General features: G+C 53.2%; 1 protein-coding gene across 8 annotated transcripts in view; it reads right to left on the bottom strand.

Annotated features, from left to right (window-relative positions):
- TMEM63C (transmembrane protein 63C) overlaps positions 1 to 27096 on the bottom strand; it is a 71037-nt gene that overhangs the window by 24461 nt on the left and 19480 nt on the right. For 6 of the 8 annotated variants that reach the window (XM_047860954.1, XM_047860958.1, XM_047860957.1 and 3 more), the window contains exons 2-7: positions 26207 to 26350; positions 13462 to 13524; positions 9194 to 9355; positions 8577 to 8656; positions 8079 to 8160; positions 3314 to 3351 (exon numbers count right to left, since the gene is read on the bottom strand). In XM_047860954.1, the coding sequence (XP_047716910.1) occupies positions 3314 to 3351; positions 8079 to 8160; positions 8577 to 8656; positions 9194 to 9343 (350 nt within the window). In that variant the 5' untranslated portion in view covers positions 9344 to 9355; positions 13462 to 13524; positions 26207 to 26350. Of the gene's footprint in view, positions 1 to 3313; positions 3352 to 3879; positions 3946 to 8078; positions 8161 to 8576; positions 8657 to 9193; positions 9356 to 13461; positions 13525 to 26206; positions 26351 to 27096 lie in introns of those variants that run through there. The other 2 variants (XM_047860956.1, XM_047860961.1) reach the window with 2 other exon arrangements.

Here is a 27096-nt window from a genome sequence, read left to right as displayed (position 1 = left end):
GTGAAAGATCCAGAGACAAACAGTACATATTGTATGTTTTGTATACAAAGTTCAAAAATAGGCAATATAGAACTATGGAGTTAGAAGTCAGGATACTCTCCCTTTGGAGAGGAGGAAGTGATGGAGTGTTGGCAATGTTCCAGTTCTTGATCTGCTTTGCTGTAATTGAGCTGGACATTTATTTTTTGTGGACTTTTCCATGTGTGTGTTATACTTCAATAAAAAATTTAAAAGTATGGGGTGCCTGGATGGCTTAGTCGGTTAAGTGTCTGACTCTTGATTTCAGTTCAAGTCATGATTCCAAGGTTGTGGGATTTAGCCACACATGGGACCCTGCACTGAACATAGAGCTTGCTTAAGATTCTGTCTCCTTCTCCCTCTGCCCCTCTCTCCTGCTCATGCTCTCTCTCTCTCAAGAAAAAGAAAGAAAGAAAGAAAGAAAGAAAGAAAGAAAGAAAGAAAAGAAAAGAAAAGAAAAAAAGAAATAAAGAAAGAAAGAAAAGTGAAATTTTATTATAGAAATTTTTGGGGGTGCCTTGGGTGGCTCAGTTGGTTGGGCTTGCAACTTTGGCTCAGGTCAAGATCTCACAGTTTGTGAGTTCGAGCCCCACATCAGGCTGTTCTGACAGCTCAGAGCCTGGAGACTTCTTCAAATTCTGGGTCTCCCTCTCTCTCTCTGCTCCTCCCCCACTTGCACTCTGTATCTCTCTCAAAAATAAATAAACATTAAAATAATTAAAAAAAAAAAAGAAATCTTGGGAAATACAAAGGAGAAGAAAATCATTCATGCAGAATCTCATCCAACCCAAGATAATGACTATTAAGCATCTTGGTTAATCTCCTTTAGTTTTTTGTTGTGCTTGTTTAACTTAGTGACTATAGCATAAACAGCATTTGATGTATTGCCCAGAATTCTAAGCATGGCAGTCAAGATCCCAGCTGATCATTCCAGCCCAACCATTTAGCCTCTCTCTTGCCATGTATCCTTGCTTCTAGCCACACTAGACGGACCATTGCTGGATGCTCCCTGCCCATCTCTGCCCCAAACCTTCACTCATGTAGTCCTTTATTTGTGATGGGTCCTGCACTTGGCATAGAGTGGAAATTCTCCCCATCCTTCAAGGCCTAGCTCAAAGCTTGCTTCTCCTGAACGCCCTGGCTGGAATTAATTTCTTGTCCCCCAAATACCCCCTGCACAGCAATGATAACTTTCCCATTATGAATTATATACAGTGAGTCGTTAACCTTTGCCTCTCCAACTAGATTCTGTGGGCTTTGTACACTGGGACTCTGGCTTCCTTGTCCCTGATCAGTAAATGTATTAAGCTGCCGTCTAGACACTGTTCTCAAAGGGTACGGGATGCATAATACAATGCCCAGCCTTCCTCCTTCCTTGGATGATGAGTTCCCCATGGAGGAACCTTTGGGTGGAGTAGGGTGGGGGGGGTGGGGAGGATTCTCACCCGGAAACACACACTACTGTGCACACTGACCTCCCACTGACCCGCAGGTCTGGGTATGCACACATGAATAGCTGTATACACGGATTTGCACCAACATAGTGATGTGCCTCTTTTATTTCATATTCACATGTGCACCACAGAGATGCGTAGTGCATGAAGTTTTAAGTTTTACACGTACGCTACTCTCTTGCAACACTTCCCCCTGCCCCCATATATACCCGCTGATGGGTCAGCAGACAACAGAAAACCCAGAAAGTCAGCTGCCCAAGTCCGAGGGTGTGGTCAGCTCAGGCCGGCCTATGTACCCCAGGTTTCCCTCCCTCTTCCCCATGTAAAGAGCTGGCTAATGTGCCATTCTGCCCCGGCCCATCCTTCACCAACTTGCTAAGCCCAGGAACCCACAGCCAGCTCGTATGGCTTCCCAGGGTAACCAGCTCCAAGTGTTCAGACACGTTATTGATTATTTAAACATGTTTTAAATCGGCAAATGCTTGCGGAAAGGAAAAAAGTAAATTCCCTTGAAACTGTGGACAAGGGTTGCCTCTCTGCAGGAGGCCTGGAGGTGGCTTCCAGGTCTCTCTTAATGAAAATATATTTAATGTGAGCTTGTGCATGTTCTAAAACTTACCCAAGCAAAACCAGAGAAGGTGCCAAGAAATAAAATGTTTCCCCTCCACTCCCCCTACATGTGGCTAAGATCCCTGAACCACACACACAAACTAGCTGTATCACTTCTGGATACTAGGAACTCTGATGGATGATGAAGACAGCCTGGGAGGCAAGGCCACGGGGACTCCCCCATCAGTGGGGTTGGAGCTCAAACACCAGAGGCCAGTGGTCCTAAGTCCAGCTCAGGATTCCCAAGGCCCAGTCAGGGTGCCTCGTGCCCCCTTCAGCAGGTCTGGAGGAAGAGGGGTGCCCTGAGGTGGCCCAAGGGGGTGGGATGGGGTCTTGGAAAAATGTGTGAATGCTCCCAGCCAGGGCCTGACTGGTGGGCGTGGAGGCACACGCAAGAGGAAGTTCTATGAACCTTTGCCAAAAAAGCAAATTAGCAGGCCCATTCAGGCCCCTTGCTGCAGGTGGCCTTTGAGGGGCAGTGAGACTGTACCCTAAGGCAGGCATCACCAGGCAAGAAAGGACCCTGGAGGAGGGTTTTGAAAGGTGGACAGGGCAGGACAGATGGGGGATATTTAGGGAGCACCCAGGAATGTACAGGGCTCTGAGGTGGAGGCAGAGCCGTGTGCACAGGCATGAGTGTGTGTGCACACACATACACACAGTGGGGACAGAGAGTTCTGGTAAGCGCTCAGCTGAAGCCGGGCAGAGTCAGGAGGGTGCAGTCAAAATCATGAGGCATGGGGTAATTAGGAGAAAACAGGTGACTTGGGGTCTTTCTCCTTGCCAAGTGGGGTCTGGCCCTAAAGAGATCCAGAAGGCAAGCAGACAAGGGGCTGTCCCTCTGTAATCAGTGCTGAGGCAAGAGGAAGTATGCCCTTCTGCCTGGTATTTTCTTTTCCATTTCAATACGATGAATGGTGTTCACAGAAAGAAAGCAAATAGCTATGCAAGAAGAATTTCTTTTTCCTAGTGTGGGATCCATAAAAGCATTTTTATAAGCATGAGAAAATGGTCCTTTCCTGAGGGCTGTGGGCTGTGCCCAGGTCCCATTTCACCCACTGTGACCCAGAAATCGTCCCCTGCCTGGGCAGGGCTGAGGCAGTCAGTGGGGAGTGGGGAAGAGGGTCCAGAACGCAGGCCGGGGCCCAGACCTGCAGGGCAGCACGCCCCACCCCCATCACCACCCAAATATAGCAGCTGCTATCACAAGCTCGGAAAGTTCAGGCACTTACTTCATGGTGATGGTGTTGAAGAACCAGGAATAGAAGCCCTGGGGAAAAAGGAGAGAACATGTGAGAAAATCCAGGCCCAGGCCTGCCCTCCTCAGCTGTGGGAACCTGGGAAACATGAGGCAGCGTCAGCAAGGGGCCTCCTTCCAGGCAAGAGATGGCAGCGAGAAGGGCATGGGTCCTGGAAGGAAGTGGGCTCCATCTGGAATCAGTGGTGACTGTCCAGGGAGAGGTCTCCCCAGAAGTGAGCTATGAGTTCACATTCCTGCCATGTGGCATCCTGTTACAGGAAATGGGGGCTTAGTGGGTCTTGGACCGGAGGGAGAGAAGGGACCGTTTGTAGAGTGGACGTTGGCTGGTTTCTGTCTGTCCCTCATCGCTTCTGCCTGGGAAATGCCCCCCCGCCCCCATTGCATGTGGCCCGGCGGGCTGTCCGTCAAGCAGGGGTCCGCCACCAGTGGTCAGCTGATCAACAGGAACATGATGCAAGTGGGGCCGATCAAAATTCTCTTAAAAGGATTGAGAGGGGCGTTGGGAGAGAGGGTCTCTCTCCGTCTGAGCTCCTGCACCTTGGTGAACACCATGGAGCCTGCAGTGGCTTGGTGTCATCTTCGATGCTACAGGCAGGAGCTTGTCTGAGGAAAAAAAAAAAAAAAAAAGCCTGGAGAGAGGATCCTGGTAGCATCACAGGACTTGGATCAAGTTGTACCCAAAGAAGCCACTTCTCTCTGGATTTCCCCACACTCTAGCCACGTGTTACCTTTTTTTTTTTTTTTTTAAACACTAGTTTAAGATGGGTTTCTTCTCCTACATCTGAGAGTCCTACTGGGGCGCCTGGGTGGCTCAGTCGGTTAAGCGTCCGACTTCGGCTCAGGTCATGATCTCACGGTTTGTGGGTTCGAGCCCCGCGTCAGGCTCTGTGCTGACTGCTCAGAGCCTGGAGCCTGCTTTGGATTCTGTGTCTCCGTCTCTTTGCCCCTCCCCGACTTGTTCTCTCTCTCTCAAAAATAAATAAACAAACTTGAAGAGTCCTGTTGATTATGCCTTTCTCTCAAGGTCTTGCTCTCTGGGGTTTCTGGGTGGTGGGGAAAGGCAGCCTCAGCCGTGGAGGTGATGAGGGGCCTAGAAAGGAAGTCTGCTTGGGGAGAGTGTGCATGATGATGGGCTGGGGCCCATGGCCCTAAAAGTGGCCAGATCTGATAGCTGGTTAAGTTGCCCTGGTGCGTGATTCCTTCCAGGATACTCTAGGGTTTAGGAAAATGTTGGAAAAGGTTTAACTCTTGATTGACCCCATTTGATCACAAGTACATGAGTGAAACAGGCAGCCTGCCTGGCTGACATTCCCCTGCGCCGCGCTGGTTGGGGAAGGGTATTTCCCAAAAGGAAGTGATAGGAAAACAGAAGGAAGTTCCTTGCTCCATTCAGTATAAGACCCACCAAGTACCCTTCTCTGTATGGTGTTGCCTGATGGTCAGACATCCACCTTAGGGGGGACCGTGTCCTCAGTTATGTCTTGAGGAACTAAAATACAGATGCCCAGTATGGGTCACAGCAATGAAGGGGACTAGCATGCTGGTGGCATTGATTGTGAAAGTCCCCAGGGAAGTCGTGAGTTGCTAAACAGGAGTTGGGCTGAGAGTCTGAACTCCACTCTCCGCATCGGAGAGTTTTTCGCACCACCACCTATGGGCAAACAGGGGTGTGTTTTATTTAGTGGGTGAGGAGGTTTGTTGTGCACAGCGAGGGACACACCTTTCTGGGAGTCACTTCCACCCCTTCCATGGCAGGTGCAAAGGTGTATACCCCACATGGCACGTACAAGTCCTGGAATTCACACAGGACAGGACTGTCCTTGAGAGGGCAGAGGTCGTGAGAAGAAGTGTGGCCTATGTGCCTGTAGAAACTGCACAGACGTAGATGCGTGAGCGAGCATGTGTGCAGTATCTCTCTTCTCTCACGGACGACAGGCCCACGCATGCGGATGTGCTCCCCTGGGTTTACACCGCAGCTAGGGAAGGCACAAACCATTCACAAGACAGAGCACCTGAACAGCAGGCCTGAGAAGCAGATGCCGCCTCTCCTCCTGTCCCATCCCTGCAGGAAATGGCCACAAGGTCCTAGGAACCAGCTCAGCTGACAAGACTGAGTGACAGTGGTCAGTTCATCGCACCTCGCTTGGTGGCCCCAAGCTCCTCACTCCCACCACATGGGGTAATGACCCGTTTGCTTTACCCTCGCCACTCGGCCTGGCTGAGGCCCCAGCCTCCTGGCCGGGGCATCCACGGGCCACCTCACCAGACTCTCTCCCTGCCCATCTCATTTCTACCTCTGCAGTTTGACCACCTCACTGCTGCTGTAATGATTCCTCAGATATTTTTAAATAAATGATCTTTTTGCCATTGTACAACAACAACAAAAAACCCCAACCAAAGCAATGCTTCCGAAAATAAACCTGAGAGTCAACCTTGTAAGGTAGGCGTGACTGTCCCTGTTCTATAGAGGAATTCTAATGGACAAATTTGTCTGAGGCTCTCCACACAGCTTGGGGCAGATCCTGGCAGATAAGGGGACCAGGTCTCTTGGAGGGATGATAATGGAAGGAATATGGTTTTACTCACTCACTGCCTCCAACAAACACAAATCAGATGCCAATTACATGGCAGGTTGGCCTGGCTGGGGGTGGGAACAGTGGTGGGCAAGCCCAGGTCAGCACCTGCTCTTGCTGGGGGAGCAGAGACCCTGGACCGATCTGGTAGATGAGGGACTGTTACGGACTGAGTTAAGAGCTCTGAAGAAAAGCAATGCGTGTAAAACCAAAGATCTGGACCCACAAGGCAGGGATGGGGCTCCTGGGGAAGTGGCGTTTGGGCTGAAATCTGAACAAAGGGTGAGTGTGTTAACCTGAGGGGGGGGGGCACCGGGGAGGGGGGAGGGGGAAGGACAGGCCAAAGGCCCTGTGGAGGGAAGGAGGTGGCACTTTTAAGGATCTAAAAGGTGGCCACTGTGGCCAGGGATGGGGGAGTTGGGAGGCAAGGACAGATGAAGTGGAAAATGGGTGGGGCAGGACACAGGCGTGGACATATTGGTTAGAGGCCACCCTGCCTCATCCAACAAGAGGCTGATGGGGGCCTGGCCTGGGGGGTGGTGGGAGAGGTGGAGAGAAACAAGACTGGGAGGGTGACAGCAATACAACTTGGTAATGAACTGGCTGTACCTGGGGGCCTGGGCCAGACCCAGGGAGTGCACCTGGGTGGGTGGTGGGCAGAGTCTGAAACCAGGGATCTAGGAACAGGTGGGTGGAGGGATGTCGTGGCATGTTTTGGACATGCTGAACTCCAAACGCCTTTACAATCTCCACGTGGAGATATTTTGAAAATCATTGGATAAATGTGTCTGGAGCCCAGAGAGAGGGTTAGCTGGAGACAGAAATTTAGGAGGGTTCTGTGCAGAGGTGGCAGGCGAGGCTGGGAGTGTGGGTGACGTCGCCCAGCAGAGAGAGGAGGAGGTCTGGGACCAGCTGAGGGAAACCCCTGGGGTGGAGGAGCCTGCAGAGGGGATGGGGAGGAACAGAGGAGTGGCAGAAGAGAAACCCAGAGAGTGTGATGGCACAGAAGCTACTGGAAGTGCTTGTTCAAGAAGGGAAGGTGGTCTACAGGGCTGGATGTCTCTGAGAGACCAGATGAGATGAGAACTCAGCAAAGCCCTTGGGATTTCATGGCCTGGGACAACCGATGGCTCGTCTGGGTGGAACGGAGGGGTGGGAGCCACTCTGGAGGGGTGGAGGAGTAAGTGGGAGTGAGAAAGTGGGCAGCACAGGTGCAGAGGGAGACAGGCAGTGTGGGCTGTGGCAGGGAGGGCCCAAGATTGTCCCTGACACCACCTGGAACTTTCCAGCTCTGTGCCATGACTGTGTAGTGCCTTCCTTGCCGCTTTTTGAGTTCATGCACTTACCACCAATACGTGCATCTGTCTGGGTGTCTCTCACCCAGACAGAAAGTCCCATGAAGCAGGACTTGGTCCATTGAGTTCACTGCCCAGGTCCCAGACCAGCGGTGGCCCACAGCAGGTGTGCCACGGCAGCCAGCTAAGTGAATGAAGAGGCTCGAGTGGAGCCCTGGCATCCGACAGGCACGAGAAGGAAGACTGGGCTCCATCGAGCAGAGTTGGGAAGCGGGAGGTTGAGGGAGTCCCTGCCTGATGTCTGGACTCTCCTCTATGAAGTGGGAGGTGAGTCCTTGGCTGGGGCAGGACCAGGACTGTGACAAGGGTTGGAGATTTGAGAAAAGCAGGAAATTTAGTTTTAGAAATTCCTTTAAAGGGGCATCTGGGTGGCTCAGTCGGTTAAGGGTCGGACTCTTGATTTCAGTTCAGGTCATGATTTCACGGTCGTGAGATCAAGCCCCAAGTCAGGATCTGTGCTGAGTGTGGAGCCTGCTTAAGATTCTCTCTCCCTCTCTCTCTCCCTCTCCCTCTCTCTCTCTCTCCCCCTCCCCCGCTTGCACACTGTCTCTCATCCTCTAAAATAAATAAATCCCTTTAAAATACTGGAATTAACTAACTCTTATTTGGCATCCTAGGAGTTAGGAATGGTTAATATACCCGTCTTTCTGATGGGGAAACTGAGGCTTGGCAAGGCTGAGGAGTGTGTCCCAGGTCACACTGCTAGGTTGGATGCAGCTGGTTGCAAAGCCCCTGATCATGAGCGGGCTCCTTCCTGCACGTGGCAGAGCCAGGAACCCACTGGGCCCAGGCCCACCCCAGCGCTCACCTTGTCCTTGTGTTCCATCTCCAGGGAAATATCCGAGGGAGATGTCTTCTCGCTCTGCTCCCCATAGATCAGTGAAGTCAAGCTGCCGGCCAGGAAGATCAGTGAGCAGGGAGGCGGAGAAGGAGAGAAAAGGCCTCGGCCACCCGCCTTGCTGTGTCTCCAGCTCCCAAGCCAAGAGCCGCCACCCCCTCTTATACAGTACCAGACACATCTCAGCTCATGTGCTGAGCACACAGCTCTGGGTACAGACGGTAATCACCCCTGTTGCCAGGTGCCCAACGTATCTGGGGAGTCACGCGATCCAGAAAGTCTGAGATCTGAGAAAAAAGTGGGCTCGTGCCCAGAGATGACTGCCCCCACTAAGTTCCCTTCTTTTGAGGAGGGCCAGAGCTGGGCAGGAGTGGGTGACGGCATGACACCTGTTGTATCCTGGTTGTGGCCTTACCTCCCCCAAGGGAGCAAGCAGCTGGCTCACCCTGACCCCCGGCCTCTCCTCACCTGTCATTGTGAATGAGCAGAGCCAGGCGCCCGTAGTCCCACGCAGCTTTCCGGAGGAAGGAATAAACCAAAATGATGACCTGTAGGCCGGGAAAGGGAATGTAGGAATATGTCTCCTGCTCGGCTGGTCTCTGAAACTCCGTGGGGGAGATCCTGTCCCTCAGGTTCCCAGGGGCTTCCCGGGCTCTCCAACAAGTGGCCAGCTTTGTTAGGGTAGAGGCTATGCCTGTCTAAACTCTGGATCCCCAGTGCCCAGCAGCTTCCCAGCAGAGTGGATTCTCAGAGTTTGCAGAGTGAAGGCATCGGTGTCATGTTTAGAACGATGCAACAAGAACATTCCTTGAAGAAATCAGCAAGACAAAAGAGAAGGGAGGCCCGAGGGCACTGGCCGGGTAGGTCCCTGGACAGTGGCGCATGGAAGGGAATCTTAGGAATTCTGCCTGTTCCTGCAGTTCCCTCTTCCCCGGGCTGCCCTGGGCATGACTGACATTCAGGGAGTCCCCACCACTGTGGCTGATGTCTGTCTGGAGAGCTGAAGCCCCTGCTGTATCACCTGTGACAGTGTGACGGTCCGTCCCTCTGAGGCCTCACTGCCTACCGTGGGGCACAGGACTTACCACCCACAAGATGACGTTGAGGAACAGCACAGTGGGGATTCCCCCAAAGGGCTGCCCCTGCAGGACGGTGCTCTGAGAATTGAAGCAGTTGTGTGCTGTCATGTTCTGTGTCTCTTTCACCATATTCAGGTTGCCCTGCACGGCAGCCATCCTGGGACCTTCCTGGTGACAGAGGGGTGCTCAGGTCAGACACAAGGAATCCCTCTCACTCTGCAAATGCAGAAGGCTGATGGGGAGTTGGGGGGAGGTAGGTGCACTGAGTACCCATCAGACCCAGTGTCCATTGCCAGCCTATAGCAGGTCAAGGCAGGGAGGCTCAACCCTGAAAGGGCATAGAGCCCTACCCGGGAGGAGCACAGCTGCCTTAAACCCAGGGCCGTGATGGCAGAAGAGCCCAGGTCCCAGACCCCCTGGAAGAGATTTTATTTTGTACCACTCGCTCCCTTTACCAAGAGTTGTGAGATGCACATCCAAATGGACCTTCCTATTTCTACCTTTGTGAAACTTTTCTTGTATATAAATGAACAAACTTCACAGAGGTGGGTAGGACCCCAGAGTGGAAATATTCGGTTTGGAGAACAGAACTGCATTCATGGGAAGCCTGTGCAGATAGGGTCTAACATCTTATGATTCTCCGATCCAGTTTCCAGGAAAGGAAGTTTCCTAAAACTAAATGAGGTAAAGCTATAGAGTGCCCTGCACATAGCAGTGACTCAGTAAACGTCACTGTCTTCAGGTCGAACTTGAACCAGGGAGATCAGCACCTGCCCAGAGCCTGAGGATTTTGGTGAGACTCAAATGTAGGGCTCATAGTCATGGGCATCAATAGGTCTCCAGACTCAGAAAAGAGCGGGAAACACAGATGAAAACTGGAAGTGACTGGTAGCTGCTTAAATTTATCTGCAAAGTGTTCTGGTTTTAAAAGATCATTCAGGGGCACCTGGCTGGTTCAGTAGCTAGAGCATGTGACTCTTAATCTCAGGGTTGTGAGTTCAAGCCCCATGTTGGGCATGGAGCCTATTAAAAAAAAAAGAATAGCTAAGATTTCAGGGCGCCTGGGTGGCTCAGTTGGTTGGGCGTCCAACTCTTTTTGTTTTTAATTTTTTCTTAATGTTTATTTATTTTTGAAAGAGAGAGAGAACATGTGCAAGCTGGAAGGGCAGAAAGAGGAGGGGACAGAGGATCTGAAATGGGCTCCGTGTTGACCACAGAGAGCCTGATGTGGGCTCGAACCTTGAGATCATGACCTGAGTCGAGGTCAGATGCTCAACTGACTGAGCCACCAAGGCACCCTGGGCATCCAACCCTTGATTTCAGCTCAGATCATAATCTCACGGTTCATGAGATAGGGTTCTGCGTTAGCCTCTATGCTGACAGCATGGAGCCTGCTTGGGATTCTCTCTCTTTCCCTCTCTCTCTACCCCTCCCCCATTCGAGCTCTCTCTCTCTCAAAATAACTAAACATTACAAAAAAAAAATCATTCATTTTGTCTCCAGACCTTGTCTCATCCTAGAAACTCTTCACTCCCATTCAAGAAAAGTAGCTCATTCATTATTCATTCATTCATTCATTCATTCAACAAGTATTTAGTGAACAACTGCCTTGTGCCAGACTAATGCTGGTGATGCAATAGTGAATAGGCAAAACAAAACAAAACAAGAACCCGTGCAGCAGCACGGAATGCTGGTGGGAACGGGCCGGTGGGAACCTAAAGGCTGGCGATATGGGGGAGACAGGGCATTGCCGACGCAATGCGAGGATGTGGGAAGGGCCGGCAACCGGTGCACAAGTGCAGATGTTGGTCTTGGCCGAGAGCTGGGTACTGACCCACGGCAGCAAGAGGGAGGCAGGCGCACAGGTGGAGCTCGCGGGTGCGCCCACCCAAGGCTTCTATTTTCTCAGATGCAGGGGGAACAAGTCTCAAGGTTGCTGAGCGACGCAGGTGGTGGGCAGATGTGGGATGTTCGAGGACAGGACGCAAGGCAGAAATAGAAGTCTAGAGAAGTGGTGGAGTGAATGCATTATGAGAACATGGTGGGACTGTCATGCAGCACTAAGGGGCCACTGAGGTTCATGGTCTTGAATCTGCAGCAAGAGTAGCCAGACTCACTGGGCCTCTCCCCCAGCTGTGCTCATCGGTGTGGATGTAGGTGAGCCGCTGTGGAAGAGGCAGACAGCTCGACCTAACCATGGCAGACGTTTTCCCAAGAAGTAGGAGAATGAGAGGGCTGGAGTTGTACATGAGGGAGTCGTTTTAATGACTGGCCAGGTAAGGACAGAAAGGACACGCGAGATGGGCAAGGGATGGTAACAGGTGCTGGGGGTCCACGGAGGTAGAACTGTCGGGTACCACAGTCTGTGAGCCGACACGTAGGACGTGGCTGGTTGAAAATGAGCTGTGCGGCACTGAGATTAAGAAGGGATCGGTTATGGGTAGAGAGAAGGTCTAGGGCATGAAAATAGAGTCAGCGACTGAGTGGTGTCAAGGAACTGGGAGGCTGGAATGTCCTTTATGGACAGATGGATCTTGAAATCGGTAAGAGTGAAGACGGGAAGAGCACTGACGTGACGGTGAGGCAAGAACTGAACTCTTCTGGGAAGGAGGGGAGTGATCTGGTGGCGGGGGGAAGTCAGCACCTGTACCAAAGACGGGGAGCGAGATGTCTAGGCTGACACCTTGGGTCCAAGATGGGGGCTTCAGCAGGAAGGAAGGAAGAAGAGTCTGGAAGATGCACAGAGGAGCAAGGAATACATCTCTCTCGTCCCCAGGCCTGAGAGGGTGGTAACGGAGGCCCCGTCCTGGGGAGTCTCTGGTTTCAGTTCCCAGTGGGCAGGCGAAGTGCTGCAGGAGCTGGGGGTGTTTCCGGGCATCTTGGGCTCTGTGGCACTGAATGCCAGTTCCAACACTTACTAGTCACCTCGAGCAAGCTACTTAAGGTCTCCCTGCCTCATTTATTCATCTACAAAAGGGGAGTGGTGTTAGTAACTAGTACTCACTTTGCAGTGCTATTAAGAGGGCTAAGTGGGGGGGCCCCTGGGTGGCTCAGTCGGTTAAGTGGCCGACTTCGGCTCAGGTCATGATCTCGCGGTCCGTGAGTTCGAGCCCCACGTCGGGCTCTGTGCTGACAGCTCAGAGCCTGGAGCCTGTTTCAGATTCTGTGTCTCCCTCTCTCTGACCCTCCCTCGTTCATGCTCTGTCTCTCTCTGTCTCAAAAATAAATAAACATTAAAAAAAGTTTAAAAAAAAAAGAGGGGTAAGTGGGGGCATCTGGGTGGCTCAGTCGGTTAAGTGTCTGACTCTTGATTTCAGCTCAGGTCATGATCTCATGCTTTGTGAGGTGGAGCCCCGTGTCGGGCTCTGAACTGACAGCATGGGGCTTGCTTGGGGTTCTCCCTCTCATTCTTTCTGCCCCTTCCCCCTCAATAAACAAATAAACATTTTTTTTTTAAAAGATGGATAACTGGGTTAAGATTTGTCAGTCATGGAGAGCAATGCCTGGGACACAGAAGTATCACACAGACACTTGTCAAGTGAAAAGTGGGCACAGAGCTCCAAGGGGCACAGCGGAATGCTGTCTGGAGTTGGGGAGGCTTTGGAGATGGGGACAGAGAAGGGAATAAAGAAGAGGGTGGTGTGCAGGACGGGTCCGGGGCTCCCTGTGCTAACTCACAAAAATAGGGAAACACACGAACTCATCCTTCTACCTGCCAGATCAGCATCCTTCTGTTCCCCTCTCTTTCTGCAGGGGCTGCCCACGGTTTTACTACCCAGGTCACTGCTTAACTCATTGACACAAGCATGTTTAGCTAAATATAAACTTACAAGGATTTACACTGAACATGGTACCTTTTTCTTATAGTTTTTAAAAAACGTTTACTTATTTATTTTGAAAGAGAGACAGCGCATGGGGTAAGAAGCAGAGAGAGAGAGAGGAAGAGAAAGAATCCCAAGTAGGCTCCACACTGTCAGTGCACAGCCCTGACACGAAGCGTGAGATCATGACCTGAGCCAAAACCAAGAGTCGGAGGCTTAACCCACTGAGCTCCTGGGCGCCCCTGAACGCGCCACCGTTTAACAGCAAGCCTTCTGCCGAAAAAGCCAGAGTAGCCCGAGGAGCGTTTCTCTTGGCATCTCTGGCAGCTGCGGCACCAAGGTACAGTTCTGCTGGTGGCCACCTGGGGGAGCCCGCGCTGAGGAAGCCGCGGGGGAAGGCGGGGCGCGGGAGGCGCCGGCGCGATCTGAAGGCCTTGGAGGGCCGTTCCCTACCTGCGTCAGTTCTCCAGAGAGGGTCTAAGTCAGGCCTGGGGGCTTCGCTCAGCTACCCGGAAGCTGCAAAAGAACAAATGCAATCTAAAGACCACAAGGCCTAGGGGCCCAGGCCGTCTTCTAGGGCGGCATCATCTCTCAGGGTTCCTGAAGATTTACGTTCAGGATATACGTCCTTTATCACATGTATTTTGCAAATACTTTTTCCCAGTCTGTTGCTCGTCTATTTGTTTTCTTCATGGTATCTTTGAAGCACCACCGTTTTGGATTTTGACAAAGTCCAGTTTATCAAACGTTCTTTTATGGAGCGTGCTTTGGGGATGGTGATAGTGTCTAGGAAATCTTTGCCTACTCCTATGTTTTCTCCTAAAAATCTTATAGTTTTAGCTCTGACACTGAAGTCTATGGTCCATTTTGAGTTAAAGTTTGCAGAGGCTGTGACGTAAGCGTCTAAGTTCATCTTTTGGCGAGTGGCTATGCACTTGCCCAGCACCCTTTGCTGGATCTCATCTTTAAAACGAGGGGAACAGCTGGGAAGCCCCTGTCAGGGCTGTCTGGGGGACTGGAACCAGGGCAGGGATGTGCAAGTGCTTGGTGACCAGCAGCACAGCCAGAAGGACGTGTGACTTTTATTTGGTTAATACCGTACATGATGAGGGAAGGGGGTGGGCCCGGGCTGGGAAGAGCTCTGCCTTCCATCTGGCTCTAAGGAGGTTTGAGTCCTGGATGCTGCTCTTTTCCACTTAACTCCTACACACTCATTTTCTCTCCTTCCAAAAGCACCCCCCTTCCTCCCTCCCTCCTCCTCCCTTCCTTCCTTCCACAAAGAAGGGCTGAGTACCTACCATGCACCAGCCATCATGCGAGGCCCTGGGGGCCTGGCAGTTCCGTTTCCCACCAATATGAGTCTCCCAGACTCACTGGGGAGACCTGTAAGCATGCCAGGCACGAGCCACCACACACTCTGGCACACTTTGGTAACCCAGGTAAAGGGGGTCATGGGGAGGGCCCACCTTGAGCGGTCAGAGAAGCCTTCTGCAAGGAAGTCACCTCTGAGCTGAGATGCGAGGGATTTGACTCAGCAGTGTGGTGGGGAGCATGGACAGAGGGAACCATGTTGTCCAAGAGCCAGAGGGGGGACAGAGCATGGTGTTTTGGGAATGTGAAAATGAGTACTCATGGCTCGAGTGCAGGATGGATCACTGGTTTATGCTTTCATTTGTTCATTTGTTCGTTCAACAACAATTCGTGGCAAATCTACTCTTCCCAGGAAGTACAAACACAAGTTCCTCTTCAGGGGGTTCCCAGTCTTTGGGGTTTGGGGAGACGACTGCTGTTGGGAGAGGCATGGCCCAGCTGCCATTCTGCCTAGGAGGGCCTCCAGACACAAGGTCCGAGCCTCTAACCTGGAGTGGGATGCAGTCCATCGGCAGGGTTGGGCAGGTGCAGCCTGCAGGAAGGTGAGGCAGGTGAAGGAAGGAGGTGAGGAAACAGAAGAGAGAAGAGAGCCTCGCCCCCATCTCAGCACCTTCCTCAGCTTCCTCAGCAGCAAGCAGAGGCAGTGTCATGGAAACCCAGAGCATCGTCCTGCCTTTTGTCCTCACCCCTAAACCACGACTGGACCTCCTTTCTGGAGAGGTTTCCTTCTTCCTTCTTTCTAGCTCTTGGGTGTGAAGAAGAGGGGTAGAGAGCTTTCTAGAGACCAAAGTAGCAGCAGTGGAAAGAATGCAACTTGAAATCTGAGGGTTATAAGGGAACACAGAACAGGGGTACCCACTTGCCCGGTGCAGGGGCATCAGGGAATTTCTCTTCGGGCATGGATTTTAGGGAGGCATGAACACAGGGAGGTTATTCAGGGCGGTGGGAAGAAGTGGACTGTCTGCAGCCAGACTGTCTGGGCTTAAATCCCAGGTCCACCCCTGTTCGCTGTGTGACCATGGACAGTGACCTCAGCTCTCTGGGTCTTAGTTTCCACCTCTGGAAAGCGGGGATAATAGCACTGCCTCACAAGGTTGTTGTGAACACGGAATGAGTTAACTCACACAAGCCCCTTTGCAAATGCTTGAGAAGCAGTGCCATTAGCCAGTACTACCGTCACTGGCACCAGGTCATCTGCGACGTGCTGGTGAAGGGCCCAGACTGGACCATTCCTGGTCTCCTCCCCTCTCCTCTGTTCCGGAACAGACCAGGGGAGGACTGTCCAAGACCCCACAAACTGCAGCCTGGAGGCTGCTGCCTCTGTTCTTCTTATGCATGAAAAAGGAATGTCAGCCTGGCTTTTTGGGCCAAGGAGGGGCAGTGAGTGACGGTGGGGATGCCGGCTGGGGGGTCAGGATCCTCAGTCCCCTCCTCAGCTGCACATCTTATCTGATGGGGAAGTGTGTGGCCTTCCTCCCCTCCCATTTCTCCCCGTCCTGGCCTCTAGTGGCAGAAGCTGGAGGCTGGGCAGTCCCAGGCCGCAGGCGAGGTTTGCTTGGGGAAGTGGGCAAAAGCGTCAAAAAGAATGAGCTCTGTCTTTATTAGTCAGTCCCCTGGTCTGGCGCTCACCTCCTTCCTTCCAGACCTGGCCTGGCTTCAGCTACTGCTGTCCTAACCAGCCAGGCCAGCAGGCCAGGCCCTCCTCATCTCAAGGCCAAGTCTTCTGTGTGAGGAGCCCAGATCCCACAGCTAGGGCAGCCCAGGAAGCCCTCGGTGTGTGTGGGAGGGGCACGATCTTATTAATAGCTAACATTTATGGAGCACTTACTATAGGAGAAATACTTCCCATTTAAGTATGTAGCTCTCACAAGTACCTAAGGGTACTAAAATCATCCCCTGATGAGAGGACAATTAAGGCCCAGACAGGTGAAATCACTTGCCTAAGGTCATGGTGCTAGTAAGTGGCATGCCACCTTCTCTCTTGCCACCACAGGTCCTTTGCACATGCTAGACCTTCCACCTGGAATATTCCTCCCTCCCACTAGTTAACTCATTTTCCCCTGGTTAATTGCAGCTCGGTTTTTGCCTCCGTAGGGAAGAACCCCAGACCAGGTGAAGCCCCCACATTCCATGCCTCAGAGCATCTTGGGTCACAGACACAGTATGACATTTAAGAGTGGGTCCCAAATCCTGTCTCTGCTATTTATAAGCTCCATGTCCTTGGGCAAATATCTCAGCTTCCCTGTGCCTCGGTTTCCTTATCTGTAACATGGAGATGTTAATAGCATCTACCTTATTGGCTGGGTGTTAGGTATGAACCAATTCACATAAAACACTTAGAACAGTACTGCTATACAGCAATGGCTCAATACAGTTAAGTATTATTTTCCTTGTTTGAACCTAGTACATTTGACGTTCATTTACAAGATGACGTACTAAATGACTGGCTCCACCAGTGGATGCAAAGCTCCTTAATGGCTACGTTGCTTAGTATTTTCTCTGCTGTGCTGGTTAGAGCTTGGTGCTTTACAAATATTTGTGGAAAAGGGGCCCCTGGGTGGCTCAGTCGGTTAAGCGTCCGACTTTGGCTCGGGTCATGATCTTGCGGTTCATGGGTTTGTGGGTTTGAGCCCGGTGTCGGGCTCTGTGCTGACAGCTCGGAGCCTGGAGCCTGCTGCGGATTCTGTGTCTCCCTCTCTCTCCGCCCCTCCCCACTCGTGCTCTGTCTCTCTGCAAATATTTGTGGAAGAAAGGAATGACTGGCAGCAGGCTGGGGTGGGTCTCACTTGGCCCCCCAATCCCCAACCCAGAGTGTCTGGCTGGAGGGGCTCCTACAAATTCTCGAATCTAAGCCCTTCCTCCCACAGATGAGCAGAGGTTTGCTGCAGTCGAGTGTGTCCTTGGCCTCCAGTCTCACAGGGCTGGGTGGCCCCTGGCCACCCCATCCCCCCTGGAGCTCAGCTCAATCAGTAGATTGAGGGCACGGTGAGATCTCAGGCTGAGCAGCCACACACACACACACACACACACACACACACACACCTGGCACATCTCTTATCTGAGTGTTGTGGAGCGAACACATTCCCTCCACAAGCTGCAGGCTTCACTTCGACCCTGATTTACTGCCGTAATTCCTGTCTCTGTGGTAACAAGCGGGACTGAGCCTTCGGCTAGCAAAGACTGGGGAAAGGGCTCATCGTCGTCAGGCCAGCACTGTTGTTCTCTCCCCAGCCTCCTGCCCGCTGGATTTCTCTGAGGGAGTCCTGAGTGGGCTGGGAGGGGAAGGCTCCGGAGGGGAGGCACAGCCCCAGTTCGAGCAGGATGAAGGTGCCTGGCAGCAGGAGCTAACAGGCAGGAGGCACTGTTGGGTGCCATCCCCCTCAGCTCCTGCTGCTGCTAGGACGGCCTCTGGTGGACCGTGCCACATGCTGGGGAGACAGAGGGGCTGAGCCCCAGCCCATGCACACCCAACCCACTGTCGATGACTGGTCAATGTGTAACTAGAACCAGCCTTGACTGGACACCTGCTCTGTGCCCCCACTGGGCTAGGAAGTGGGGAGGAAAGCTAAACTACAATAGACCTGGCGTCAGTGAGCATTCCATGGTCCTGGCCTCAGTGAGCGTTCCATGGACCTGGCCTAGTGAGCGGTCCATGGTCCTGGCCTCAGTAGGCGGTCCGTGGTCCTGGCCTCAGTAAGCGGTCCGTGGTCCTGGCCTCAGTGAGCATTCTGTGGTCCTGGGCTCAGTGAGCGTGCCATAGACCTGGCCTAGTGAGCAGTCCGTGGTCCTGGCCTCAGTGAGTGTTCCATGGACCTGGCCTAGTGAGCAGTCCATGGTCCTGGCCTCAGTGAGCGTTCCATGGACCTGGCCTAGTGAGCGTTCCATGGTCCTGGCCTCAGTGAGCGTTCCGTGGTCCTGGCCTCAGTGAGCATTCCGTGGTCCTGGCCTAGTGAGCAGTCCGTGGTCCTGGCCTCAGAGTTCCATGGTCCTGGCCTCTGTGACAGTTCCATGGTCCTGGCCTCAGTGAGAGTTCTGTGGTCCTGGCCTCAGTGAGCATTCCATGGTCCTGGCCTCAGTGACCGTTCCGTGGTCCTGGCCTCAGTGAGCGTTCTGTGGTCCTGGCCTCAGTGAGCATTCCGTGGTCCTGGCCTAGTGAGCAGTCCGTGGTCCTGGCCTCAGTGAGTGTTCCATGGACCTGGCCTAGTGAGCGTTTAATGATCTTGGCCTCAGTGAGCATTCCGTGGTCCTGGCCTCAGTGAGTATTCCATGGTCCTGGCCTCTGTGACAGTTCCATGGACCTGGCCTCAGTGAGCGTTCTGTGGTCCTGGCCACAGTGAGCGTTCTGTGGTCCTGGCCTCAGTAAGCATTCCGTGGTCCTGGCCTCAGTGAGCGTTCCATGGTCCTGGCCTAGTGAGCAGTCTGTGGTCATGGCCTAGTGAGAGTTCCATGGTCCTGGCCTCAGTGAGTGTTCCGTGGTCCCAGCCTAGTGAGCAGTCCGTGGTCCTGGCCTCAGAGTTCCATGGTCCTGGCCTCTGTGACAGTTCCATGGACCTGGCCTCAGTGAGAGTTCCGTGGTCCTGGCCTCAGTGAGCGTTCCATGGTCCTGGCCTCAGTGAGCGTTCCATGGTCCTGGCCACAGTGAGCGTTCCGTGGTCCTGGCCTCAGTGAGCGTTCCGTGGTCCTGGCCTCAGTGAGCATTCCGTGGTCCTGGCCTCAGTGAGTGTTCCATGGACCTGGCCTCAGTGACCGTTCCGTGGTCCTGGCCTCAGTGAGTGTTCCGTGGTCCTGGCCTAGTGAGAGTTCCATGGACCTGGCCACAGTGAGTGTTCGTTCCATCAGGTGGGAGAGGCCCCAAAACATGAAAGCAGGTAATCGGAATAAAGAGTAACAGATGCTCTATTGAGCGAAGAAAACAAGACACAGACGATGGCGCAGGGAAAACGCCACCCCCTGCACCTCTGCCTAGTCTCTGGAAGGAGCCCAGGACACACTTAAGTGGTTGCCTTCTGGGAAGGAAACTAGGTGGGGGCTGAAGCCTCCTGAGGAAGACTTACTTTCATTATATTCTCTTTTTCGTTTTTGAATGTTGTACTGGGCACACCTAACCAAGCAAAACGAACAAACAAAAACCAAACCAAGATGAAAAGCCGTGCCAGGATAAGTGCCATAGCAGGGTGTGACCCGCATTGTGCTGGCTCCAGAGGCGGGGACTCTAACATCGAGGACTCTTCTCCCCTCAGGATCCGAGGGTTCTCATCTGCCAGGGCTCTGTGTGTGTGTGTGTGTGTGTGTGTGCGTGCGTGCGTGTGTGTGTCTCCATACCTGTGCATTTGGGAATGTGTGAATGCACTGGATTGAATTCCTGTCCACTTGGAGCCACAGAATATGACCTTATTTGGAAATAGGGTCTCTGTGGATAGAACTAGTTAAAGTGAAGTCGTACTAGATTAGGGTGGGCCATAAGGCCACCTCCTGGTGTCCCCATACGAAGTCTTCATGGAGACACAGACAAGACAGCCACGAGAACACAGGCCAAGACAGAGACATGAAACCATACAAGTCAAGGTGCAGGGGTGCTGGCCACTCCCACAAGCAGAAGCGGCCAGGGAGGCTTCCCCCCAAGAGCCTGCAGGAGGGCACAGCCCCTGCCAGCACACTGGATGTCACCCTTCCGGCCTCCAGAACTCTGAGAAAATGAACGTCTGTGGTTTGTGGCCGCAGGGTCTGGGGTAATTTGCTACAGCTGCCCTCGGAATGGATCCAGTGGACCTACGCATTTATGTTTGTGTATTTTGAGGTGTATCGGCGTATTGTGTGTGTGCATCTGCGTAGGGGGAGTGGCATTTGGGTGTGCTTGGGAATGTGTTTATGACTATTTGGGTTTTGTGTGTTTGTGTGTGCTTTGGGGAGCATGCATGTTTATGTATTTGTATGTGGGCATGCTGAGTTGTGTATGTGTGTGTGCATGTGTGTTGGGGGAGGGGGAGAGAACTCATGGATGTAGCCAATGCTCTCTAGGGTCTTTCTTAGCCCTAATATTCCAGAAGTCTGCCCTGAATTTTGCTACAGGGGCTGGCCTCGAAGGGCTGCTGGTCAATGGCAGTGGGGAGGGCCTAGCACCAAGACCCGGTTGGACCCATTCTGGTCTAGTGCCGCTTGGGAAAGGAGAGGTCCGTGGGGACAGTGTTCTCCCCCGTACCTGCCCTGTCAGCAAAAGGGTCTCAAGCTCAGGAGCGTGGGATCAGCAGGAGCTATGTCCTGGGGACCTAGCCGGCAGCTTTCTTGGAAGCCTTCAGCAGAGCAGAGACCCCCGAGACCCTACCTCCTATGGACCTGAGTTACTCTGAAACATGAGAGTGGTTCTCACACTCTGGTGCCTCAGCATCACCTGGAGGGCTTGTTTCCCGCAGATGCTGCCTCCCTGCCCGAGTTTCTGATGTGGCAGGTCTGGGGTGGAGTCTAGAAGTTCCTGGGTTCCTGGGTGATGCTGACATTGCTGAATGGGGCTTCGAGGATCACTGCACTGGGCCATGGGACACGGGGCAGGGTGGTCTTCAGCCTCCTCACCCTACCCCCAGGCCTCGGTGTGGGCATCCTGGTCTTTCAGGACAGGCCCTGTAAAAGTCAGGCCTGGAAGGCACAATCCTATTCTCTCAGTCCGTCTCTCCCAGCTGTCTGTCACTCATGAAACCATTCATTCAGCAAAATAATGGGCCAGACTGTTCCTTGCATTCAAGGTGCTTATAGTCAAAGCACAAGATTCTAGTGGGTACAAAGACCCCAAAGAAACTGTGACAGGTCTGCATAAGTGCACTCCAGAGGCCTGGTGAAGGGGTGCCGGGAGCACAGAGGAGGAGCCCTGGACAATCCAGAAAGGCTGCCTGGAGGTGGTGCTGGCCAAGGCGGCTCTTCAAAGTCGGACAGCAGTAGTCACGTGAATTGAGGGCTTACTGCCAGATGTTGTGCTCAGAGGCTGTAAGTGTGGGCTCTTTTAATCCTCACAACTCCAGGGTGGGAACTACTGTCACTAAAGAGAGATTTGAGTCCAGCAGCCACATTCCTAACCTTGGGTGCACATGGGGCTTCTGCCCCAGAGTTGGAGCTGGGGTTACAGCCACGGGAATGCCTTCCTGAGGGCACACGACATTCCTGGAGGAGACCAGGAATACACAAAAGTGGAGAGAAAGGTGGGCTCGGATTACGTTAGGACTGTCCCCTGAGGGAGTTCAGGTCCCCATATAGAAACGCACCACCCCTTGGGGCGGCAGAGATGGGAGGGACACCCAGCTCTGTTCCCATCTGTCTAAATAGGGCAGGAGCCAAGCTGGCTGCTGGCAGGGGTGGTGGTAGGGGGGGCGGGGGGAGGCGGTGGTGGCAGGGGGAGGGGGTTGGAGAGAGGTAGAGGGAGAGCCCAGAGCGCAGCTGCTCCAGCCACGGCGGGGAGCCAGATGGCAGAGGCTGCGGGGCTGGCTCACGTGGCTTCACGGGACCTGTGGGACAGAGAGGGCCCAGGGCACAAGTGGCCTGAGGATGACGGTGCTGCTGTAGTGGGGGCTCTCTGGTTACAGATTTGACCATGATGAGGGCCAGCCCTGGAGAGTGGCTGAGGAGTGACGGGCTGGAGCAGCCTCCGTGACATAGGGTGGTCCCCGTACTCCGGCCCCCAAGCAATCTCTGAGAGGGGTCCTGGCCTCCTCAACTAGAGCATAAACTCCCAGGCCACGGGCCAGCCTCATCGTGACCTGGCTCCTGCCTCTTGGACAGGGCAGTCAAGAAAGTCACTCTGATCCTCACTGAATGAGGACTCAAAGAGCTCCTTGAATTCAGAGGATAGAACCAGAGGAAATGAGCCCCAGCCGTGGTAAGACGTATTCTAGTTAGACACCAGGAAACACTGGTGTGGGATGCTGAAGGGGGTAGTAGCTATTTCTGGGGAAGAAAAAACCCACCCTCTGTCTCTTGACAACCTGCCTCAACTAGAAGAAACATGGCGGGGAACCTCTGTCGCGTTTCTTCACTAGCACCTCCATCCTGTCTCACCTACATTTCGGTTCCCTCTTTCCTTTCCTGCTCGTCTCCCTCTTCTGCCTTCTTCGTGTGAGTGGGACAACCCCCGACCCCCACGACCACTTGTCCCAGTATTTCTGGGGACCTTTGAGCTTGGCCATACTCAATTCAGCCAATGTTTGCTGAGCCCCACACCTGCCTCATGGAAAGATCACATAGTTAAACCAATGCCTATACCAAAGGCAGAGAGTAACGGCCATGAGAAAGGTAAAGCCAAGGTAATGGGGCTCAGAGACCACAGCTCCCCAGGGTCAGGGAAGTCTTCAGAGAGGCGGCAGGCTAACAGGAACCATTGAGACAGGGGCATTTGGGGCAGAGAGAACAGATGAGTGATGGAGAGAAGCAGAGAGTGGAATATTCCAGAAACGGCAGGTAGACTAGGCTGCAGAGGTGGGGTGAGCAGGGTCTGGTGAGATAAAAGGAAGGTCGTGAATTTCAGAATGAATGATTTGTACTTAATTGCGTAGGCAATAGGAAACTATTGAAGGTTTCAGAGGAAGGGCATGACATTATCTGGGCTGGGACTAGAAGGGTTTCTAGATTTAGCTCCTATCCTGGGATCTCGTGAAGGGCACTTGGCCCCGATTCTGAGCTCACAGGCTTCTCAGAGGTTCCCGAGGGGAGCAGACAATCGGCGTCTCCAATGTCACCTTTTTGGTGAGGCCTGTCCTGATGACCGTATTTAATAATCAAACTCCCCAGGCCCTCCCATCCCCTCTCCTCCCCTGTTTTTTCCACTGGATTTATCTCCTACCACCCTTTGCCCATAGTTTATGCTGTTTATTGTCTGTCCTCGCCCTCATTAGAATGAAGGCCCCATGAGGGCAGGGTCTATGTCTATCTGTCTTGCTGCTGAATATTCCAGTGTTTAGCATACCGCTTGGAATCCCAACAAATTCATTCACTTGTTGAATGAATAAAGCCAAACACGCCTCCGTGCAGGAACCAGCATGGTCTACTGTGTTCCCTCTCTGTCACTTCACTCCTGGCTTCCTGAGCGTGGAAGCACCGGCGTGGAAAATCTCTGCGAAAGCCAGACAGAGCTCTGCTTCTTCTCCACTGGGCCTCGCGCCCTTGCCAGGATTCGGAGATTTGGACTGTTCTCTCTCCCCTCCCTTGCCAAAGACACCACCGCTTTTCTTCATCTTAGAGTGGAGGCCAAGCGAGGAGATTTTCAACTAAGGAAAGTGAGAGGCTTGCAGGACGGAGGCAGCTGCACCTGGCAGCTTGGAAGAACACCTCTGACGGACGGAGCAAAATGACCACAAGTTACAGGGTGCCCCGCCCCATGTAGGCACTGTACAGGTGCCTCCTGGGCACTTTGATCCATTTTGGCCTCCCATCAATCCAATGGAACGGGTACTGTTCTCCCGTTTTATAGGTGGAAAAATAGAGGCTCAGAGAAGCTAACTGACATGGCCAAGGTCTCCCCACCCAGTGAGGGGCCCGGTTTTGGACATGAGTCTGTCCTACTTCAACCCGGTGCCCGCTCCTCTGTGGCACGAGCCTCTCTTCTGCCAGGGAAGCAGTGAGGTGCAGGATGGGGGGCTTGCCAGGTTTCCTGACCAAGGTGCCATGTCGCGGGTGGTTTCTGCTGGCCTTGGGCTTCCCACCTGAGCTATGGGAGCTGAGGTTCTGGCCACTTCCCAGGGATGGATGAGGACAAAGATGTCGCGTCTGCCACCTGGCTGGAACTCATCCGAGTGTGAGTTGTAACTGCGGTCACTGCCTGCTCTGGCCTGTGGCCGGGCATCCCCTCCTCACTCTGACATTTACCAGGAGGGCTGGAGCCCGAATGGCGCCCCCTGCACGTGAGGCCCCCGCAGCTCCGGGGGAAACCAAATCTGCCCCCTGGGCAGATGCAGCAACAGGCAACCAGGGCTGCTCCTGCCGGGGCACGACGGGGGAGGCAGAAGAGCCTGGATCAAGCCCCCAGCTGTGGGGCTGCCAGGGGCTGTGCTTCCATTCCTTAGGGACTCAGTTCACCCACCTTGAGGGTGGAAACCCTCTCTCTCAGCAAACACTACTGATTCCTTATTATGTGCAAGGAAAACAGTAAAGCTTCTGCTTTTGAGGCCCTTAAAGGACAGGTTAGACACAGTCACTGAATGGGCAATGGGGAGCCATGGTGGTTTTGGAGCAGGGCAGAGAGATGACTACTTTGCTTTAGGGAGGTTAATCAGGAAGCAGAGTGTGGCTTTTGTAATGACCAGGGCTAACATGGGTCAGCACTCACTGAGTGCTGGAGGTTGTTCCAAGCACTTTACAGATATTAATTTTAATCTCTACTTCACCCTAGGGGACTGCTGGTATCCCCATTTCACAGATGAAAAGACTGGCGTACACAGAGATCACAAAGCTAGTAGGTGGTGGCATTGGGACCTGTGCCCTCCTTGCTGCCGAGCCTGTGCTCTCCACCACAATTCGATGCTGCCTCTCGGGGCAATCTAGACCAGGCGGACCAGGGTCCAGTGCGGGCTGGGGGTGCGCATGGCCAGAAAGATGGACGTGAACTACTCACCTGTGGCTAAGACTCCTTGACTTGGAGAGCTCTCACAGGCCGGGCCAGGAAATTATAAGGGAGATGTGAACATCAAGCACTTTGATCGGCACAGAAAAGAACTCTATGATCACTTTTATTGATAATGGCAACAATCACAGTGTTCTTGGCCAATAGCTTACACAGCGGTTAACTTCTTTGGTAGAAAAGAGATTTTAGAGACTCTCAGAGAGATCTTATCACTGTGAGAGCCTGTCTTGACTACCCAATCCCTTCTTGATTTGATTGATTGATTGATTGATGTTTATTTATTTTTGAGAGAGAGCTAGAGCACACACAGGGGAGGGGCAGAGAGGGAGACACAGAATCTAAAGTAGGCTCCAGGCTCTGAGCTGTCAGCACAGAGTCTGACATGGGGCTTGAACCCACAGACCGTGAGATCATGACCCGAGTCACCCAGGCACCCCCCTTCTTGATTTTATTAACTTACTTAAACTAGGGAGAAAGCCTCACTGCGATGCTAACTTGGCTTTAATGCCCTCTGCTTGGGATGTCTGATCACTGCCAGTGTCCCTGTCACAAAGGGGGATGAGTTGCTACGAGTCACTGGGTAGGTGGAAGGAGGGGAAAGGACCGGGGGTCCTCCTGGCTGAGGCTGGGCAGGGAGGAAGGGGCTGAACCACGAAGGGCTGCCTGAGACCCAAGGGCTTTCGGTGCTGTTTTGACGAGATTACAGCTGGTTCCGTAGACATGTTCAACTACAACATTGTCAACAACACTATTGATATTATGCTTGAGAAGTTAAAAAGAGACTGAGGTTGGATTATATCACTAAGATCCCTTCCAGTTCTAAGAGTCTATGGAGATACCATCTGTCCCAATCCCTGTGTCTGGCTGCGTTCTAGGCCTGTCCCAAACCAGGCTCAGCTGGGCAGGAGCCAGTCGAGACCCAGCTAAGGGTTCAGAGTGGGTGTTTCTTCAGGCAGGGGACATCCTACCAGAGCCAGAGTAGCCTTTGGCCCCCTTCCCAGGCTTTGGGAGTCGAGTTACCTGGGGCAGTGTCCTTTGGAGAGCGGACTGGGCTTTCCTGTACCTCTTTCAGGTTGTGGGTTTAGGAGGGTTTAGGGAGAACCTTCACCCAAGCACTGACTGGAAAGCCACAGGCCATGGGCAGTGGGGTGGTCACATTTCTTGAGCCTGAGAGAGAGTTGGCACGAGGGTCTTAGCACTGCTGGGTGGGATGGCTGCAAGGGCACCTACCTGGACCAGCAGGTGAGGTTTGTGGCTCAGGCAGATGGGTGGTTCACTGGCCCTCCCTCCTCTTGATCGGTCCTCAGGTGCTTCTGAGCGGCCCAGCCTTGTCCCTGCTCAGCTCCTGACAACGAAGGTGGTTCCTCCAAGGCTCTGTGACATAGGGACAACAAAGCACTCTCAGGTCTCCCCAGCCTCCCCAAGCCAAGCACCCTCACCCAACATGCTCGTCAGCATCTTCTCATGAGGCCTGCCTCAGGGGAGTTCTCCTGGAGCGAGGGGCACCACAGATGAAGCCATGACCCCCCAGTCTGCCCTATCTCCACATCCAGCTGCCCATCCCTGAGGTGGGTGAGCCAGGAGCCACCCTTCATCCCAGGTGAGCATGAGCCTGGGGATGCACTGTTCTAGGAGTCCAAGCACCGAGGTCCCCTCTGCCACTTCCCTCCTGGTGACTTGGAGCACCCCCACTTTCCCACACGGGGGCCTTCAGCCTAGATACCCAGACACCGCCAGCAGCGCTGAGCTGGGGAGCTCAGGGGGGCCCATAAGCAGCAGGGGATTTCAAGTAGCATCGTAGGAGTCCCAGCTCTGCCCCCAGCCAGGGGCCCTGGGCAGCTGCTGAAACCTCACTAGGCCTCATTTCCTTTGGCGACATCTCTTCAGCCCTTCCAGATTTAAAATTACAGATGTAACAAGAGGGGACCCACCGAGAAACAAATTTAAAGAGATAGTTCAGGGTGAGGCATTTAAATGGTATTCTCCCTTTCTAATTGCTTTCTTTTCCTTTTTAAATTCTGAAAATAACACGGTTGTAGGGGGAAAAAAAAAATCAAATGCACCATGAAACCTCCCCCTGCGACCCCAAACCCCTGCTCCACTTCCAAACAGAGCCACAC

The sequence above is a fragment of the Prionailurus viverrinus genome, chromosome B3 (assembly GCF_022837055.1).
Source record: "Prionailurus viverrinus isolate Anna chromosome B3, UM_Priviv_1.0, whole genome shotgun sequence".
NCBI classification, from domain to species: domain Eukaryota; kingdom Metazoa; phylum Chordata; class Mammalia; order Carnivora; family Felidae; genus Prionailurus; species Prionailurus viverrinus.
The sequence above is the reverse complement of the archived record's forward strand: the minus strand, read 5'-3'. Positions and strand labels throughout refer to the sequence as shown.